This window comes from Papio anubis, chromosome 1 (assembly GCF_008728515.1).
Source record: "Papio anubis isolate 15944 chromosome 1, Panubis1.0, whole genome shotgun sequence".
In the NCBI taxonomy this organism is placed as follows: domain Eukaryota; kingdom Metazoa; phylum Chordata; class Mammalia; order Primates; family Cercopithecidae; genus Papio; species Papio anubis.
Window position 1 is genome coordinate 133826093 of NC_044976.1, and position 19792 is coordinate 133845884.

The window sequence follows — 19792 nt, forward strand, 5'->3', positions numbered from 1 at the left end:
CCCAGCCCAGTTGCTGTGCGTGGCCAGGGACAGCGGGGCAGGAGTGGCCCTGGGGAGGAGGTGTCACTGTTTCTCAAGGGTCCCGCCTCCTGAGCTTTCTGGCAAGGCCTAGGGGAACAAGCACTTATTTCTTCCCAGCCACATGGTGACTTGAGTGGATCCAAGGACATGCTTCTGAGACTTGCTTCTGTTTTGGTGGGGGCACCCTGGCTTTCGAAAGGGGTCCACCATTGGGGGTGTGTGAGCCCAGAGCCCTCCAAGCCCCTCACAACCCACACCACTTCCCTGAGGAATCCAGATTGGGCCTGGAAGGGAGGTGGGGATGAGCCTGGTCTCGGGGAGTGGCTGCCTTTGTCCAGCAGGGCGACCCAGCAGCATCCAGACACCGCGGCAGCTCAGGCAGCCCCTGTACATGCTGTCCTGTGTGGACACAGTCAGGGTCTGCGGCTGTGGGGGATTCAGCACTTCACAGGGCAGGGGTCTGCACGAAGATAGATGTTTGCAAGAGCGCCTGGACCTGATGAGCATTCATAGGCGGCTTTTGGGTTTTCTCTCTACATGGTGAGGTTCCTTCCTGAGCCCATGCCTCCTCCCTCGTGCTGACACAACCTGTTAGGGCTGTGCCTTCCCTACCCCTTGGAAAGCATGCTGAACCCTAGTAGGGGGTAGAGCAGGAAAAACCCAGCCTGGCCTTAAACACTTCTTGCAATCCCTTGGGGCTTCTGCCAGCTACCCAGCGCATCCATTACAATTACACATCTGGAGCTGGGGAAACCACCACAGGAGGGGCTCCAGGAGCTGTGGGACCAACTGGGAGTTGACTGAGCTACAATTCCATGGGTTCTGGGACCTCCACAAGCCCCTGCTGTGCCTGGGGCCACTGCGACCTGCTGGGTCTCCTGGAATTGATGTCGGTTCAGGGCTGTGACCAGCTATCCCAGAAAGGTCTGATTATCTCCTCTCCCCACTGCATGTTCACCCTGGTAAAAGGCCAGAAGTGCCTTTGGGGAAGGCTGGGAGAAAGATAAGAACAGTAAGCTTTTGGTAGCGCAGCGGGTCCCCCTCAAGGGGGCTCAGCCTCCCCTCTATCCAGGGGGTTCTGGGTCTGCAAACTGGCTCAAATTTGGGACTTGACTGAGGAGCTTGGACTTTGGATTTATATATATATATATACACACACACACACATATATATACACACATACACACACACACACACACACACACACATATATATATATATATTTTTTTCAGACAGGGTCTCTGTTGCCCAGGCTGAAGTGCACTGGTGCAAGCATAGCTCAGTGCAGCCTTGAACTCCTGGGCTCAAGCAATCCTCCTTCCTCAGCCTCCTGAGTAGCTGGGACTACAGGCATACACTATGATGGCCAGCTAACTTATTTTATTTATTTATTTATTTATATTTTTAGTAGAGATGGGGTTTCGCCATGTTGGCCAGGCTGGTCTCGAACTTCTGGCCTCAAGTGATTCACCCGCTTCTGCTTCCAAAAATGCTGGGATTACAGGTGTGAGCCACTGTGCCTGGCCCAGCTAATTTGCTAATCTGCTTTTCTTCTTTTCTTTCTGTTTTTTTAGATGGAGTTTTGCTCTTGCTGCCCAGGCTGGAGTGCAATGGCACGATCTCGGCTCACTGCAACCTCCGCCCCCTGGGTTCAAGCGATTCTCCTGCCTCAGCCTCCTGAGTAGCTAGGATTATAGGCACCTGCCACCAAGCCTGGCTAATGTTTTTTGTATTTTTAGTAGAGACAGGGTTTCACCATGTTGGTCAGGCCAGACTAGAACTCCTGACCTCAGGTGATCCACCCACCTCAGCCTCCCAAAGTGCTGGGATTACAGGCGTGAGCCACCGTGCCTGGCTTATTTTACTTTTTTATTGACACAGGGTCTTGCTATGTGTCTATAGCTGGTTTCAAACTCTGGGCTTCAAACGAACCTCCAGCCTTGGCCTCCCAAAGTGCTGGGAGTAGAGGGGTAAGCCACCACGCCTGTCCTGTTTTTGACTAGAGTTAGACTTCTGTTCACCTGACCGTGGGCCCAGCGATGGCTTGTCCTGCCTACTCCCCTCCCCTTACCTGGAGAGCTTCTTAGGCCTGGAAGGCCATGGGGAGTTGTAGGGGTACAATGTAGCTTCTAGTCAGAGAACTGCCAGCCCCTGCCTCTCCAATAGAAATATAGGGGCCAGACTGCAGTATGGCAGATGAGAATAAAAAAGCCCACACTTCCTGGGAAACGTCTCCCCCTCGAACTGTGCCCAGGGTTTTCTGGATATGGTTTGAGAGAAGCAGAGGGTGGGGGCAGGTACTTGCCTTCTTAGCGCTGTGTGCCCTTGGGCAGGTGAACGCTGCCCTCTGGGAAGGGCCACTAGTGGCTGTGGCTGAAGCAGCAGGCAGGCCACGGTGGGCGAGGGCAGCCAGACATGAAAGGGAGTTTGAGCCTGGGAGATTAGTGGGAGGGAGTATAATTCTCCCTGGTTCCAGGTAGGCTGAGGGGACTGCCTCTATCTGCCACCATCATCCTAGGTGTAGTGAGGTAAGAGCTGAGCCAGCCCTGCCAGACCTCAGGTGTATCTCTGACATTACCCTGCTGGGGCACTGGGCCCTACCACTCATGTGCCCTGGGTCCTGTCAGCCACATGCCCTGGGCTCCTGGGCGTTCTGACAGGCTCCTGGCTGGAGTTGGGCCAGGGCTTCAAGTGGGGGTCTGGTGGGGCCACTCAGGGATGGCCTGCCTGCCGCTCCCACCACCAAAAGCTGCCATGAGCTGACAGCCTCCCCTCTCTGGGGAAACAGCAGGGTCCTTCCATGGATGTCAGATCATCCTTCTCAGCAGCCTCTTGCACCAAATGTGGTCCTGAGAGTCCAGGGCTGGGACTAGAGCCCTCTACCCGTCAGTCGGCCAGGCAGCTGCCTCCTTCCTTTGGTGACCACTACGCTGTCGCTGGGAGAGCGATTCAGTGGAAGGGAGCTCTGTGGTGCCGGAGGCGCTTGTGATGCATATTTACAATCTCACATGTCTTCTTGGAGGCAACCTCCGGGCCTTTAAGCATGCCATTGCGGAGGGAGGTCTCCCGTCCCGTCTGCTTCCCACTGCTGCCTCTCACCTCCTGGCACTAGAGCCAGACTTTGGGGGCTCACTGGAGCCCACTGCCGTGGGGTGGGTGGGCCTCCCACTGGGGTTGCTTGCAGCCTAGGTGGGCTGGGCTGCTGTCTGCGCTCCCTCTGCTGAGCCTGCCCCATTTCAAGGGAGGTGGCCCAGCCCCTCATGAGCAAAAGATGACAAACGAGTGCCCTCTCCCTACGGGAGGGGGTCTTATGGATGGGGAAGGATGTGAGACCAGTCACACCTAGTGGAAAAGCAGAACCAGGGGCCAGGGCTCCCACACAGGACATCATGCCTTAGAGGAAAGCCACCACTTTGGATGGGTCTCAGACGGGGAAACTGAGGCCCCGAGAGGGAGTGACTGCCCAAGCCTGGTCTCCTCCCTTCCCCATTCTTGCTTTGCCCCACATGCACCTGGAGGTCACCTGGCAAGCTGGCCTTCAGGGACTCAGAAAGGGTGTGCTCACTGGGGTGACTCACATGGCCAGGCTTTCCCAGGGAAGCAGGGCCAGGAGCCCAAGGGGTGGCGAGGATGGCTCAGACCCTCGTGGGGGCCATTTTCTGCTGTTCCTATCGTCTTTGTTTTTCCTCTGAGGACCCCTCATATTCGCCTCTGTCGCTGCCACTGGCAGGGTTTCAGAGCCTTCCAGGAGCATGTGCTCCACCCCCCAGGCTCTGCGGTCACTGTGCCAGAATCAGTCCCTGCCGGCACAGACGGCACTGCCTAGAGAGCTGGCACCACAGCCCAGGTCTCTGAGGCCCCTGCAGCACGTGGCTGGGCACGCTCGCTGGCCCTGTGTCCTCAGCTTTGGCAGCCTAGCCCGTGTTGGAGGCACCGCCCTGCACTGACCAGGGTCTGCAGGTGGCAGGCATGCCACCGCCAGCCTGGACCCCAAGCCCTGTTCTTCTGTCCCTTGTTGCGTGGCACAGAGGCCCCATCCAGGGAACTTACAAGCCTTCTCCTGGATGCCACCCCCAGGTGTGTCTGGAATGTGTGCACCTGTATCCTAATGCCAGCTCTGGGTCCTCTGACACCATTCTGCTTCAGAAGCAGTTCCAAATCCGTATCAGCAGAGGGGATGAGTCCCTGGGCTGTGACTGTGCGCTTCTAGCTACCTGGGCGTGCACCTTCCATCCCAGGAGTCCTCTTTCTCCCCCGTCCGGGACAGGAAACAGGCTGCAGAGAAGGGCGTTGCCCGATGGCTGGTGTGGCATTGACTTAGCCGCCAGCTCCCCTCCCACAATTTAAGAATGGGGAGACCACCAGGACCCCAAAAGGTAGAGCTACTCACCTCACAGCCCTAGCAGGCTATGTCGCTTCATTCCCAGGCCGAAAGCGGCCACAGTCCCCGCCAGAAAGGAGCGATTCTCTGGCCCCGCTCCTTGAGGGGATCAGCATCTGCAAGAGGCGCAGGCATCACCGGCTGGCCGAACTCCTCCTCACCAAGGTTCCCCGGAGCATCAGCGCAGCTCGCAGCTCGGGGCAGACGGCCGGGTCCTCTGTGGAACCATCCTCGACTGTCCCGGCCTGGAGCCCCGCCGGCAGCTAACCCGGCCGCCAACGCCTCCCTTCCCCTCCCCCTCAATCCCGCCCCCGGGGCCGCTCCAAGCTCCCACCGCAGCGCCCCCAACGCTCTACCTGCTTCCCGATGCCCGCCCCGGTCCCCCAATGCCGTCTCGCCGTGGTCGCCCCGGATTCTCGCACGCCCAGCCCTCGGTTCTCACCGCTCCCCGCCTCCCTTTCCTCCAACCCCGCCGGGAAGGGCGCGCCCGAGACCCGCGCCGGGAGCGGCGGCCGGGGCCCCGAGCGGCCGGGAGGGGCGGGCGGACGGGCGCGCGCGGCTCGGGTTTCGGCCCGCCCCCGGCGCCGGCGTGATCCCCTCCCGGGCGCGGGGCGGGGCCGGGCCCAGCTGGCCGCGCTCCGGGCGCTATAAGAGGGCGGCGGCCGCGGCGCGCCCTGCGCGGAGCTGGGAGCGCGATGGTCGGCCGCCGCGGTGCGGCAAGATGCTGGATGGGTCCCCGCTGGCGCGCTGGCTGGCCGCGGCCTTCGGGCTGACGCTGCTGCTCGGCGCGCTGCGCCCTTCTGCCGCCTACTTCGGGTAGGTGCCTTCGGCGGCCGGCGCGCACTGGTGGGCGGGGGCGGCGGGGCCGGGGCGGGGTCGTCCGGAGTCCCCGAGGCACCCGGGGTGGCTGGGCCGGGGCGCGGCGGGGTCGCCTGGTTGCCTGGCGCTGTTTGTTTGCGGCGCGCGAGTCGCTCCGTCCGCGGCGTGTCACGGGTAGAGAGGCGGGTGGACCCGTCGGGCTTGCGCTGGGCCGCGGTCCTCCGTGACCGCAGAGTCGTCGTCGTCGTAGTCGCCGCAGCCGCCGTGAGCCGGACTGCCTCGCGCTTAGGGACTGGGATCAGGTCCCGGCTTCCTTGGGCCGCCCTGTCCTTGCCAAAAGGCTGGAGCCTGAGTCCTCAGCCCCTGGCCATCGCCCACCTAGCAGCTTCCCTCCTTTCTCTTCTCGAGAAGTTAATTTAACAATAACAAAAATACGTACAAATCCAGATGTTCCTCTTTCTGAGCCCCAAACGGGGAGAGAGAGAGAAAGAAAGAGAGAGAAAGAGAGAGAGAGAGAGAAACCCTCCAAGCTGGAGGAATTTATTTATTTTTTGCGCTTTGCTTCTGACGCTGTGGCCCGGGCCCCGGCCCGCGGTAGCGCGTCCATGGGACCTGGCCGGGAGCGCAGGGCCCGGCCGGGGCGTCCCGCGGTGTCACTGCCGGTGCTCGCGTGTCTCTGCAGCAGCGCTTTGCGGGGCTGTCGGCGCGTCTCTCTCTTCCTTTCTTTCCCTTCTTTCTTCCCTCCCCCTTTGCCAAGTCTGGGATGCCCAGTCCAGCGACCTTTACAGGGACCCTCGCTGCGTTTTGGGCACGCTGAGGTGCAGGGTGGCACCGTGCAAGGCAGCGCCCCGGGCCTCCCCGCCACCCTCCCGCCTCCTACCCCGAGCGCTGCCCCGGGAGCCCTGGCTGGCCTTCGGATCCCAGTCCCCGACCTGGACGCCCTGGGCCCCTCCCTCGGCCGCCGCCCTCCACTGGTCACCTGTTCCCGGCCCTCTGGCCTGAGCGCCAGCGCGCGGCGGGCTGGCCGGCAGAGGGCCCCGTTGGTCCAGGAATCTGGCACCCGCCCGGGCAGGGAGAGGCCGCCTGGGCCGAGGAGCCCTGCAGGTGTATCCTGTTCTCAAAGAAAATAAAATATTTTCATGGGAAACTTTCCCTTTGTGTTTTTCTTTCTCCCCCTTTCTTCTCTCTGTTCCTTTCTTCTGGGTCGTCTTCCAGGGTCAGCCCGGTGTCTCAGTTCCCTGGGGCCCCCACCCGCAGCCCTCTCCTGGCTCTGACTGTGGGTACGGCCCTGGGCCTGGGCTGGCACGCCAGGGCACGCCATCTGTGCAGCCCGTAGCCTCACCCGGGAGGGCAGGAGGGAGGGCCACAGGTCCGCGGTGAGTCACCGTGGCCTCGTCAGCCAGCTGTGCTTCCCTGCTCTCCGGCCCAACGGAGGCTCTGCTTCTGGGGCTCGGGACACACCCTAGGCTTGTCCGGGCTGCAGCGGCTTTGTCCCTGCTGTGATCCGATTCCTGGAGAGGGGGTGGGGCTGGGTCCTGGCCTCTCCTTCTCTGACCTATCTCTGGGGTTTGTGCTCTGGAGAAGGTCAAGGGGCTCTGCTGCTTTGTGTGTGTGTGTTTCAGCTCTCTTGCAGACAGTTAAGTCCAGGCTGGTGCCAGGCGCATAGCAAAAACTTAAGTGCTGTTGTGGCTTCTCTGGCTAGGCCCCTTGGCCCTGCTTCTTGGCTCCAAAGGACCCATCAAGGGAGGATTCCTGAGTCCTGAGGGCAGCTCTCTATGTAGCTGCCCTGTGGGAAGTCCAGAGGGCAAGCGTGCTGCCTTTGGTGACAGCTGGCATTGCAGAGGGCAGCTAGGACTCTGTTTGACGGATGGAGAATGAGTACCTTCCTGAACCAGGGGCTGGGGGGCATCCTGGGTCAGGGCAGGCCAGGCTCCATCTGGACTGCTAGAGGCCTTGGGCCCCCCTTAAGTCAGTTCCCAAGGTTGGGCTGGGGAGGGGAAGCAGGGCACAAAGGGCTCCAGGCTGGGTTGTGTGGAGGCCTCTCCTGCTGGTTTGGGGCTGTGGCTCCTGGCCCAGCAAAGGCAGGGGGTGGCCCAGGGCATTAAAGGCCAGGTGGGGCTGGAGCTGGAGGGGGGCTGGGGTGGCCCTTCCCAGCTCCAATCCAGGAAGCAGGGAGAAGGGGCTGGGATCTAGGGCCGTTTTCTCCCTTCCCCCTCTCAAAAGCTCTGCCTGGCACGGAGGCTCCCGGGCAGGAACGCGGCTCCAGTTACAGCTCAGGAACCCGGAGAGGAGAGGCTGGCCTGGGGGAGGGTCACGTGGACCCATGGGAGCCCTCCCTGCCTGCTCCCTGAGCTGCAACCCAACCCTGGCTGGCGTCCGCTGCCCTCCTAGAAGCCTCTGGCCACCAGGCTGGACCCCCTGTGGGGAAGAGGCTCCCCATTGGCCTGGCCCTGCACCTTGGCATGGCTAGCAGGTGGCATTTCCATCTGGTTCTCCCATAGCTGTGTCCCTGTGCCTCCTCACTGGCCTGGCCCCAAGCCCTTCTAGACAGAGGGGTAAGCAGGAAGGCCAGCCTGAGGTCATAGGAAGGGCTTGGGGTGCAGACTCAGACCCTTTCCCCGAGGTTACTGTAAGAGGGTGGGCCTGGTGGTGGTCTGAGAACGTGGTTTGTCCTCCATTGGGAGGCCTCTCTCGATTCGCCCTTGCTGGGTTGTGGTCTCAGCTGAGATGATAGTTCCAGATTAGATGCCAGGACTGCTGCTCTGCTGGGCTCAGACCCTCTGGATGTGGAGTCAGGGCTGGGCCTGGGCCTGGGGGCTGTTCCTGCCCAGCGGCGCTTGGACCCCCACCTCTGGCTGCTAGGCTGCCTGGCTCCCTGGCACCTTGCAGCCCTTTCCTTAGGGGTCCCAGGCTGGCTCAGGATGAGGGCTGAGGCTTCCCACTGGAGTTCTTCTTTAAAGACCCTGAGGCTGTTTTGTGGTGATGGCCCTTGCAGTTTACATCACTCAGGAAACATTTGCAGGCTACTTTGGAGGGCATGATGGTGGGAGGCCAGGCCCTGCCAATTTGCCCCCTTCTCTGGGCCTCAGTAGCCTGGAGGCCTGCCTGGAAGAGGCATGACCAAGGCAGGCACTGAGGGATTGTTGAGGTGCCCCCGGCCATGGCCCCAGAGCCAGCCATTGGGCTGGAAAGGTGCTTGGAACTGGTCCAGAAGCCAGGCTGGAGGGAGTGACCACTGTGAATTGGGCGCCTGGTGGGCATCAGGGCTGGCCGAGGATTTTTGTTATTGGCTGTAACTCACGTCCTGTAAAATCCACTCTTTTAGTATACAGCCCTGTGATTTTGAGTACCTCATTCACCAGGCCGTGCAGCTCTTACCACTGTTTAATTCCAGAACATTTTCCTCACCCCAGAAACCTCATACGCATTAGGCAGTCACTACCCGTTCCCCTCCCCCAGTCCCTGGCAACCACTCGTCTGCGTTCTTTCTCCACGGGTCTGCCTGTCCTGGACGTTTCCTAGAAATGGAATCCTATGCTGTGTGGCCTCCGCGCCTGGCTTCTCTCACTCAGCATCGCCGTTGTAGCACGCGTCAGTATTGCCTTCTTTCTTACGACTGAGTTAGACTCGACTGGAAGACTCTCCGAGAGACTTTTTGACCCGTTCATTAGTTGACGGACATCTGGATCGCTTCCGCCATTTGGCTATGATGGATAATGTTGCTGTGAGCATTGGTGTGTGGGGTTTTGTGTATGTGTGTGTTTTCAGTTCTTGGGGTACTTACCTAGAAGCGGAGGTACTGGGTCACATGGTAACTCTGCATCTGCATGTGATGTTTTTGTTTTTGTTTTGTTTTATTGAGACAGGGTCTTGCTGTGTCACCCAGGCTGGAGTACAGCGATGTGATGAGACTCATTGCTGCCTCCACCTCAGAGGCTCAACCATCCTCCCGCCTCAGCATCCCAAGTAGCTGGGACCACAGGCACAAGCCACTATTCCTGGCTAATTTTTTTTAATTTTGTTTTTTGTAGAAACAGGGTTTTGCTGTGTTGTCCAGGCTGATTTTGAACTCCTGGGCTCAAGTGATCTCCCACCTCAGCCTTGCAAAGTGCTGGGGTTACAGGTGTGAGCCCCCACTCCCCGCCTGCATTTAGGTTTTTGAGGCCCTGCCAAACTGTCTTCTGGATGCAGCATTTTACATTTCTGCCAGCAGCGCACAAAGGCTTGTTTCTCCACTTCCTTGCCAACACTGGTTTTCTGTTTTATTTTCTACTGCAGCCATCCTAGTGGGTGTGGAATGGCACCTTGTGTGGCTCTGACTGCATTTGTCAGGTGGCCAGTGGTGCTGAGCATCCTTTCATGGCCTCATGGGCCATGGGTCTTCTTTGGAGAATGTCCATGCAGCTCCTTTGCCTGTTTTTAGTGGGCCTGCTTGTCTTTCTCCTGTTGAGTTATGAGAGCTCTTTATATATTCTGGATCTCTCCTTGGACTGAGGAGAACCTTGTCTCTAGAACTGTGAGCCCGTGGGTGCTCTTACCCTTGCACAAGGAGCAGGTGACACCCTGGCAGCCCTACTGGGTGGGTGGGGGCAGCCAGGACATCCCCTGTTTCCTGGAGCCTGGTGTGGGGCAGTTCTGGGTGCTCAAGGGACTCTCAGAGGAGGCTACGGAGAGGCTGCTGTCACGGGTGTGGGGAGGGGATGTGTTTCTCACATTAGTGCCAACATCAGACCCCACAGGGTCAAAGAGGGAGGCCGCCAGCTGTGGGCAGGACATGCCCTGCCTGGTCCCATGGCTCTGCCTCTCTGTGCACCAGGCCTGGGGTACAGCTGGCTGCCTGGTTGAGGGGCACCTATGGGTCCCTGGCAGGGCTGGAGAAAGAGGAGTGGGCCTGAGGTGTGGAATCATGGGGCTGTGTGGTGGGCAAGAGAAGCCTGGGAAGGGGCTGGCAGGAAGATGGGGTCTGGGGTGACCCCTTAGCTGGGGCCTGGGTCAGGTGCTCTGAGTACTGTGGGCCAGAGGGTTTGGAGCAGCTGAGAGCTCAGTCTTAGGTTTGGGCAGGTGTTGTCCTGGAGACCCGCCCCCTCCAACAACTTAGGACACCCCAGGAAGCACATGAGGCCTGGCATCAGGAAGAAAGGCCACACAGCATGCTCTGGAGGGCCAGAAGGGCAGGGAGGAAAGGGGCCAGGCAGCTGCCTTGTTTCGAGAGATCGTGGAAGTGGCTCAGTGGGGCAGACTTCAGCAGAGGGCTGAGGGGAGGGGCCCTGGGGGCCAGGGAACTCCCTGGGGACTTCTTAGCATGGAGAGGAGAGGACAGGGGCAGTGGAAAGTGGGGGCATTTCTCCAGGACTCCTGGCCTGTGACCCCAGTGGCCAGTAGAGGGACCCAGTTACCTGGCTCCTGGACAGTGGGGCCGTAAGTGAGAGGGCCTGGAGTGTCAGCCTGATGGCCCCTGCAGGCGCTGGTGGCCTTCCTCCCTCCTGCTCTGCACCCAGGGGCCTCGGAACCACCAACCCCTCCCTGCCCCACCTGCTTAGGGATCCTGGCTCCCTGGAGGGTGTGAAGGGTGTGTGGTGAGGACGGAGCAGCAGCGCCTGGCCTGCCACAGCTGAGGGAGCAGATGTCCTACCCACAGCCGGCGGACGCGTGGATGGGGAGACAGCTGGCCTCATCTTGCTCCCGCCCTGCTGCAGGCTGCAGAGGGCCCCAGTGCCTGCCCTAGCCTGGGACCCTCCGCCGGCTGCTTGGGTGGCCCGGGCTAGGGGTGCCCTGCTCTGGGGTTTGGCCATTGAAGAAGCCTGTGGGTGACTCTTCCCCTAGGAAAGAGCGCACAGGCACGGATACCTCCCGGAGGCTCTGGACACCCGGGCAGGGAGGAGGTAATGCCTGTGGGAGGGTGGGGGCTGTGGGAAAGCGACATCTGTTGACAGGCCTCGGTCACGCCACCTGATCCCGGCTGCGGCACGGGCTCCCTTTGTGCATTGTGCTGGGTGGCGGGGTCAGGACCAGCGCAGTTGTCTGGGAGCGGGGTGGCACCCGCAGGAGTGTCTGGGACTGGGGACTGAGCCAGACTCCCAGAACCCAGAAGGCCGGCCACGAATGGGGGTTCCGCAGACCCCATGCCTTCTGGCTGGAAGTTGACCTCTGATGGGGCCGACCCCTGAGGGTCAGGTGAGGCCCTTAGGGCACAGCAGTGCCATCTCCCCTGTGCTCCCAGGGCCTCTCCTGTTCCTCGAGGTCGGCCCGGGCTGCCGCTTCTTGCAGGAAGCCCAGTGACTGCCCAGATGCCTCCTTCTCTCCCTGCACACTCAACTCTCGGGTTGGCCAGGAGGGTCCCCATGGAGTCTCCTCAGATGCATCCTTCTCTCCCTGGTTGCTCAACTCTGGGGTCAGCCAGGAGGATTCCCTTGTGTTCTCCTCAGATGCATCCTTCTCTCCCTGGTCACTTAATTCTGGGATTGGCCAGAAGGGTCCCTGTGGGGTCTTGTCCAAGCTGTATTCTGTGTTCCCCCCTACCCCAAGACTCCCTCAAGCCTGAGGCTCTCTCTGCCAGGTAGATCTGTGTCACTCATTCACCTGACAGCCCAGCCCTGGGTCCTACAGGACTCTGACTCTGGCAGGGCTATGTCTGCACTTGTGGCCAGACGTGGTGCAATGCAGACCTGCCGCTGCCAGGCTGCCGCACCTTCCCGTGTGTGGATGGTAGGCCAGGTGTTGATGGCCACACCAGAGCAACCATGCGGAGTGCAGCCCTGGCAGGGATGTGACCCTGGTTTTCCTTCAGGGGTCATATTCAAGCACATCCATGGGCCAGGCCGGGCAGGGTGGCAGGTGGCTGGGGATGGTCTAGCTGTGCCCGCTGACCTGGGTGGCACTGGGCTGCCCCAGCTCCATGACCTGCAGCCTGGGCTCTCCCTGGAGCCTGTCCCCCTCCCAGCATGGTCCTGGCTGGCTGGGCGCCACTGCCCGCCAGAGGAAGCCCAGCTGTCCAGCTGGCAGCTGCAGCACCTCAGGACCAGTGGCCGGACGGGATGATGGAAAAAGGCAAGCCGCAAGCTGCGTTTGTTTTTTTTAGCGATACCTGAGGTCAGTGCAGCCAGGGGAAGTGGGCTGGAGGTCTGGCCCAGGAGGAGCCACTGCCAGAGCCTCCCAGAGCTGGAGAACGTCAGGGCCGGCGTCCCTCCTGGCCAGATGGGGACAGAGGCGGCAGTCCTGGGGTCACTGTGGGGTGGGGAGAGGAGCCAGGTGGACTTTGGGATGCCCCCTCTGTGATACCCACAAGGAGAGTGAGCTCCAGAGGGGATGACAGTGTGGGAGGTGACACTGGTGGCCGCTGGAAGGTTGTGTGGCTCTCCCTGTCCTTCTGACCAGTTGTGTGGGTCTTCGGCTGTCTGGGAAGGCCATGGGGGGCTGTGGTCACTGAGCACAGAGGCCTTCTGGAAGCTTCTGCTCTTCAACTCTCCCCCGGGGGTCCCGTGCGCAGCCTTGGTTTCCTGTCTTGCAGCCCACAGACCAGCTGTGCCCCCTCTGGGGTCCAGGGTTCTGCCCCAGAAAAGGGCAGTCAGCCCAAGTGGCCTGGGGGAGCTGGGCTGGCCTCTGTGGTCTGGTTTGGGGGACCTCATGGGTGCTGCAGACACAGACAGGGCAGGGCTTATTCCAGGGGCTGCCGTGGGACACGGTGCTTTCAGCAGGGTGGAGGGGGGGGTGTTTCTGTCAGGCCCGAGGATTCCTTGCCTGACGGGCACCTGGGCATCTGCACGGGCCATGCTTGCCATCCCTGAGGCATGTGCCCCACTTCCTCCTGGGTGCAACTGGGCCCTGGTGGCATTGCAGCCCTGAGGGACACAGTAGACGTGCTTAGGCTGGAAGCTGGGCTCGGGCTGGGTTGATTTGCAGACCATGGGGAGGGTGGAGAGTTGATCTCAGCCCCGGTTTCTCAGTGCTAGAATTTGTTTTGATTTTGTTTCACACAGAAATTAAATGCTGTCTGGCAGGACTGAGGTTTTGCTGGCGGGGCGTTGTGGCTTCTGGAACTGCAGTCTCCTCTCCCTCCGCCCCAGCCTGGGGAAGAGAGCTGGGTCCCGGTCAGAGTGGCCAGACGTGCTGGCAGGAGGCAGGGAGGTCAGAGGCCAGCCTTGGTGATGTGTGCTCCCTCCGCAGGATTTCTTGTCTATTGTGCTGGGAGCTGGAAGAAGCCTGTGACTTTAGGGACTGGGTAGTATGTGGTGGCTATCCCTGTGTGTCTCGGGTTCTCTCTGGGGACAAGGCCCACTTGGCTACCCTCAGGCACAGGGCAAGGTGTCTGAGTGTCTGGGTCCTCCCAGGGTGGCCCGATCCCCAAGCAGCCAGGACATGGGAGCATCAGGCCCAGCCCGAGGAGTGGGGGGACGTCCCCAGACTCAGCACCATGAGTGCTAAGCTCCGTTTCTGTGGGGCTGGAGAATGGTCTCCACAGAGCTTCTGTAGGGGTCAGTGCTGACCACCCCAGCCAGCCTCCAGGGCTCAAGGAGATGGCCAGGTCACCACTCCTCGGAGCCACCTCCCCCATGGTCCCTGAGACCAGCACTGTCTGCAGCCCCATCTGCAGTGTGGAACTGTTCTGTGTGCCCTGTGGCATGGCAGCTGCAGCCACGTATGGGTGTTGAGAGATCTTCCTTCTCTCCAGCTGGCCTGTGTCCTCCTGCATGGCTGCACCTGGAACGATAGCCAGAGGTGGGAGGTGGCTGAGGCTTGAGGGGTATGGGTGTCCCGTGGAGCCATTGTCATCTGGGCCCTTCATTGGGGAGAGCAGTCACGAACTGGTGCTGCCTTGGGCCTGGCAGGGGTGTAGTCAGGTCAGAGGCCGCTTTCAGGTCCCAGCCCTGCCTCCGCACTCACGGGCTGCACGGGCCACCACACTGTTTAATCCCCTGAACCTCGGTTTCCTGCCGGTGTAGCAGAGTCAAAAACACACTCACCAGGTAGTTTAAGGACATGAAGACACGAGACACTGGAGAGCATAGATGCCCGTTTTCAGCAACAGACCCACAAGACTTAGAGGCTTTTCTGCTTGAAACAACTAAAGCTGAATTTTTACATGGATCTTATGTGTGTACATGCATGTATATGTTTGTGTGTGTGCATGTATGTGTGTTTGGGTTTGGATGTACATGTGCATGTTTGTATACATGTATGCATATGGGGGGGTTTTGTGTCTGCACGTGCTTATGTGTGCATCTCTATGGGTTTATGGGTTCATACGGGTGTGTGTGTACATGTGTGTATGGGTGTGTCTGTGTGTACACATGTGTGTATGGGTATATCTGTGTGTATGGGGGGTTTGTGTGGGTATGTTCGTTCCTGTGCATGTGTGTATGCATGTGTCTGTGTATATGGGTTTATGGATTCATATGGGTGTGTCTGTGTGTGTGTAAGGGGGTTTATGTGGGTGTGTTTGTTCCTGTACATGTGTTTATGTGTGTCTGTGTGTATGAGTTTGTATGGGTGTGTGTATGGGTATATCTGTATGTGTGTGTATGGGTTTATGGGTTTGTATGGGTGTGTGTGTACATGTGTGTCTGTGTGTATGGATGTATCTGTGTGGGGGGGGTTGTGTGGGTGTGTTTTTGTCTTTGTGCATGTGTGTGTGTGTATTTAACTTTATAAGTGTCAAAGAGCTGATGAAATGGATAGATGGTGGGGATCCCTAGAAATAGCAAGAAGAGATGCTGAACAAGAAAGCGTGAGGTTGGTTTGGTCTCATGGGATGAGGGTGCATAGTAAAGGCCGGGGTCCGCTAAGGAGAGAGTACTCAGAGGAGACCCTCCCACAGCCCCAGGTGGCCCCCAGGGCAGGGCACAGCCACCATGTGTGCACCAAGGTCTGAGTCACCGGTGTGGTCCCGGGCCCTGGCCTTATGCTGGATTTTGGGTGGCTTGACTCTGGGACTGCAGATGGCCCTAGAAGCCTGGCTGGTGTGCACATAATGAGATCCTTTCCAAAATCTGTGCTAGCGTCCTGGGGCTGCTGTCAGGCACCACAGACTGGCTGACCTGAAATGAGAGGACTTCTGTCTCAGGTCTGGAGTCCAGAAGTCTGAAATCATGGCATCCGCAGGGCCATGCCCCTCTGGAGGCTTGAGGGGAGGGTCCTTCCTGCGTCTTCCAGCTGCCAGTGATGGTTGTGAACTGTGGGGCTCCTTGGCCGGTGACTGAGCCACTTTATACCCTGCCTCTATCTTCACGTGGCCCTCTCGTCTGCCTCTCTGTCTTCTCCTTTTTCTTATAAGGACAGCCTCCACTGGCTTTAGAGCCCACTGTGTCTGGGATGATCTTGCCTTGAGATCCTTATCTCAGTTATTTCTGCAATGCCTGTTATTCCACATAAGGCCCCTGACTGAGGTTCTGTTAGACACATTTGGTGGGCACACCATTCCACCTACTGTAGTACCTTTATCCTCTCCTTCAACTTGTTTCTGCCAACTGTTTCTTCAGTACAGTGAGCAGCCTGGGGTCAGAGCTAACCAGGCCTGCACAGAAACACAATGGGGGCCTCAAAAAGACAGCTGCAGCCCAGGAAGCAGAGCAGTGGTGCTGAGTGCAGCAGCTCTCCTCGCTCCTCCATTAGGAAGGAAGACACTTGGGGATGGCTGCAAGGCTCAGAAAACCACAAAGACTGACCCAGCAAGTTTGGAAAAACCAAATAGAGCTAGAGGGGGAAAAAAGTAAGTAATGGACTGATTTAAAAGCAGATTAGAAACAGCTGAAGGGAATTAGCACACTGGAAGATAGGTCAGAAGAAATTACCCAGAGTGTATCAGAGAGGCGGTGAGATGTCAGACAGAGGGCAGGACACCTCGGCGACATGGGGAGGCCATGCCGGAGGTGGCTGAGAAGGGCACAGGAGTGGGACAGGGCTGATATGTATGAGGGGAGAGGATGAAAGTGTTCTGAAATTGAATAAAGATGTAAAGAAGATTCCAGAAGCCCAGTGTCTTCCCAGGCAGAAAGTAAAATAAGTTCACCCTGGAACATGACACATTAGAAGCACACAGCATGCTGAGCACAGTGCCTCAGGCCTGTGATCCCAGCACTTTGGGAGGCTGAGGGAGGAGGATCACTTGAGTCCTGGAGGTGGAGGCTACAGTGAGCCAAGATAGCGCCACTGCCCTCTGCCCTCCAGCCTGAACAGAGCAAGACCTTGTCTCAAAAAAAAAAAAAAAAAAAGAGTGGGTGCAGTGGCTCATGCCTGTAATCTCAGCACTTTGTGAGGCTGCGGTGGGTGGATTACCTGAGGTCAGGAGTTTGAGACCAATCTGGCCAACATGGTGAAACCCCCATCTCTACTAAAAATACAAAAATTACCTGGGTGGCCAGGTGCAGTTCCTCAGGCCTGTAATCCCAGCACTTTGGAAGGCCAAGGTAGGTGGAACACGTGAGGTCAGGAATTTGAGACCAGCCTGGCCAATATGACAAAACCCGTCTCTACTAAAAATACAAAAAAATTAGCCAGGCGTGGTGCCAGGTGCCTGTAATCCCAGCTACTTGGGAGGCTGAGGTAGGAGAATCGCTTGAACCCAGGAGGTGGAAGTTGGAGTGAGCTCAGATGGCACCACTGCACTCTGCACTCCAGCCTGAGCAACAGAGCAAGACTCCGTCTCAAAAAAAAAAAAAAAAAAAAAGAAAAGAAAAGAAAGAAAAGAAAAAGAAAAACTGCACAACATTGAAGACAGAGAATCATAAAAACTGTCTGAGAAAGCAGAATACAGATGAGGCGCGAGGACACCAACAAGCTGGCACTGACCTCAGGAGGCAGAGGCACTGCTGCATAACAAGATGCAGGAAGGAGTGAGGGCAGAGCATGGGCTCTGAAGGTGCCATGGAGGGAGTGCTGACTGATAAAACAGTGTCTTGTTGGGCCCCCAAACGGAGATAAAACACGCAATTAGTGCATAACTCAGGGCGGGAGCGTTGATGGGAATGTGTTCTCTGGCCCTGTGCTGCCCAGGTAGAGAAGGCACTGACCAGCATCAGGCTTAGGTAGGTCACAGACACATGGTATAGCATTGAAGGTGACCGTGGAAATTACAAAAAAGACTATGCAACTTCAGATGAGCAGAGGGAAAATGTGGAATAACAAACAAAACAAAGCAAAACAAAAAACCCAAAAAGAGGAAAAGAGGATGAAAAAATCCAGGACAGGCATGGTCAACAGAAAGGATGAGACAAGAGGGTAAACTGAGGCCCCAGACCCTAGGAGATGAACTGCTCCAGGCGAAAGGCTGGGTTGATTGGAGTGTGGTTAGGGGCTTAGTCTAATTTCCCTGTAAGAGACACTCCAAGGATGGAGGATATAGAATGTTAGAGGAAGGGAGAGAACTCACCAACTCAGAGGGCTTAGGGCACAGAGGGAATCTTGAGAGAAGAAGGAGGAGAGGGCCAGATGGTGAACCGGGCTCTGCAGCATGAGCTGAGTCTGTGACTTGGTCTCTGGCAGCCTGAGATTGTGACTCAGGCTCTCTATGGCAACCAGAAACCTAGGCTGTTACTGGGGTTACAGTCCCCATTATAGTGAACCGGAGCTGTGACTCAAGCTCTGTGTGTGAACCAAGTCTGACTCAGGCTCTGTATAGTGAACTGAGGCTGTGATTCAGGCTCTGTATGTGAACTGGGGGTGTGATCTGGGGTCTGCTTGGCAACCTGAGGCTGTGGCTGGGGCCACAGTTTCTGTCTGCTATGAACAGGGGCTATGACTCAGGCTCTGTATGGTGAACTGGGGCTGTGACTCAGGATCTGTATGGCAAACTGAGCTGTGACTCAGGCTCTGTATGGTGAACTGGGGCTGTGACTCAGGCTCTGTATGGTGAACTGGGGCTGTGACTTAGGCTCTATGTGGTAAACTGGGGCTGTGACCCAGACTGTCTATAGTGACCTGAGTCTGTGACTCAGGCTCTCTATGGTGACCTAAGATTGTGACTGGGGTCACGGCCCCTACTATGATCAGCTTGAGCTGACCTGAGGCTATGACTCAGGCTCTGTATGGTGAACTAGAGCTATGACTCAGGCTTTGTAGAGCTCCCTGAGGTTGTGACTCAGGCTTTGCATCATGACCTGAAGTTGTGACTGAGGCTGCAATTTAGGAGCAACTGAAATGATAACAGTGATAGCTTTAAGTGTGCATTTTAGAACAGGAGAGAAACTAGAATGCACAGTACTGTTGAGAAGCTAGAGAGAGAACTGCAGGCCAACATGAAAGGAAATAGAAGGAAGACGTTGGAAATAGTGCCAACAGTAATTACATAAGAGTAGACATGCCGTAGAGATGACAGCTCACTTCTTGGAAATATCTGAGACTAATCCAGTAAAGATGAGGCTCATTGGATTAGTTTCCTGTCTAGGGGAATCCCTACAGATTCTTTGGACAAAAACAGGAGAAAGCAATTAACAGAATCATGACAATAAATCTGAAAATTTAGATGAAACTGGCAAAACCGAAAAAGAAAAGTAATAGAAACTAAGTCAAGATACAGAAATATTCATTAATCCTATAATAATTAAAGAAAATGGGGCATTGAGAATATAAAGTGCAGCCACATTGGAAAACATCTGAGTCTCCAAGGGATTAAGCACAGAGTTTCCCTGTGACCCAGCAGCTCCACTCCCAGGTGTATACCCAAGAGAAGTGAAAACATATGTCCACACAAACACATGTGTGAATGTTCATAGCGGCATCAGGTATGAAAGCTGGAAAATGGAACAACCCACGTGCCTCTCAGCACATGAATGGATGAGCACAACATGTTCCGTCCACACGATGGAATAGGATTCACCCTTAAGAGGAGGGATATTCTGACACAGGCTGCAGCTGGGATGAACCTTGAGGACATTGTGCTGGGTGAAATAAGCCAGCCACAAAAGGTCAATGCTGCGTGATTCCACTTAAATATCCAGGATAGGCAAATCCATCAAGACAGAAAGCAGATCAGGGCTGGGGAAGTTTCTGAGGAGGTGGCAGGCCCTGCATCTGACTGTGGTGATTGTTGCCCGTATTGGTGAATACACAGTGAATCTTGCAGTGGGTGAGTTTGTGGTGTGTGAGCTGCAGCCTGACCCTGCTCCACTGTGCTTGGCTCTGTAGTGCCATTGTATGTGGAGGGTTAGTAGCAGCCCTGCCACAAGCACATCCTTTGGGGCCATTTTTCCAACAGTGTGTGCTCACTTGCTGCCTGTGTGTCACATTTTGGTAATTCTTGCAATATTTCAAAATTTCTCATTATGATTATATCTGTTATGGTGATCTGTGGTCAGTGATCATTGCTGTTGCTATCGTCTTATGGGGTGCTGTGAGCCATGCCCATGTAAAACAATAAACTTAATTGATAAATGTTTTATGTCCTCATTTCTCCACTGACAGTCTATTCCCCATCTCTCTCCCTTTACCCAGGCCCCCCTATTCCCTGAGACACAAGAATATTAAAATTAGACCAATTAATAACCCTACGGTGGCTTCTAAGTGTTCAAGTGAAAGGGAGAGTTGCACATCCCTCACTTTAAAGCGAGGAATGATTTAGGTTAGTGAGGAAGGCATGTC

At 57.1% G+C, this 19792-nt stretch overlaps 1 protein-coding gene and 2 long non-coding RNA genes across 3 annotated transcripts in view; 1 reads left to right on the forward strand and 2 right to left on the reverse strand.

Moving 5' to 3' along the window:
- Window positions 1-1914: 1914 nt before the first annotated feature.
- LOC103877478 lies at window positions 1915-4921 on the reverse strand. Its single transcript, XR_637186.4, has 3 exons — window positions 4759-4921; window positions 4412-4518; window positions 1915-4296 (listed from the first exon to the last, which is right to left on the reverse strand). It is a non-coding gene; the product is annotated as an uncharacterized LOC103877478 (long non-coding RNA).
- Window positions 4922-5075: 154 nt separating this feature from the next.
- The window catches only part of WNT9A (Wnt family member 9A), a 29639-nt gene continuing 14922 nt past the window's right edge, over window positions 5076-19792 (forward strand). The window contains exon 1 of the mRNA XM_003893018.4: window positions 5076-5218. Within this exon, the coding sequence (XP_003893067.1) occupies window positions 5124-5218 (95 nt within the window). The 5' untranslated portion in view covers window positions 5076-5123. The remainder of the gene's footprint in view (window positions 5219-19792) is intronic.
- Window positions 13157-18426, reverse strand: LOC103877481. Its single transcript, XR_004178230.1, has 2 exons — window positions 17586-18426; window positions 13157-13918 (listed from the first exon to the last, which is right to left on the reverse strand). It is a non-coding gene; the product is annotated as an uncharacterized LOC103877481 (long non-coding RNA).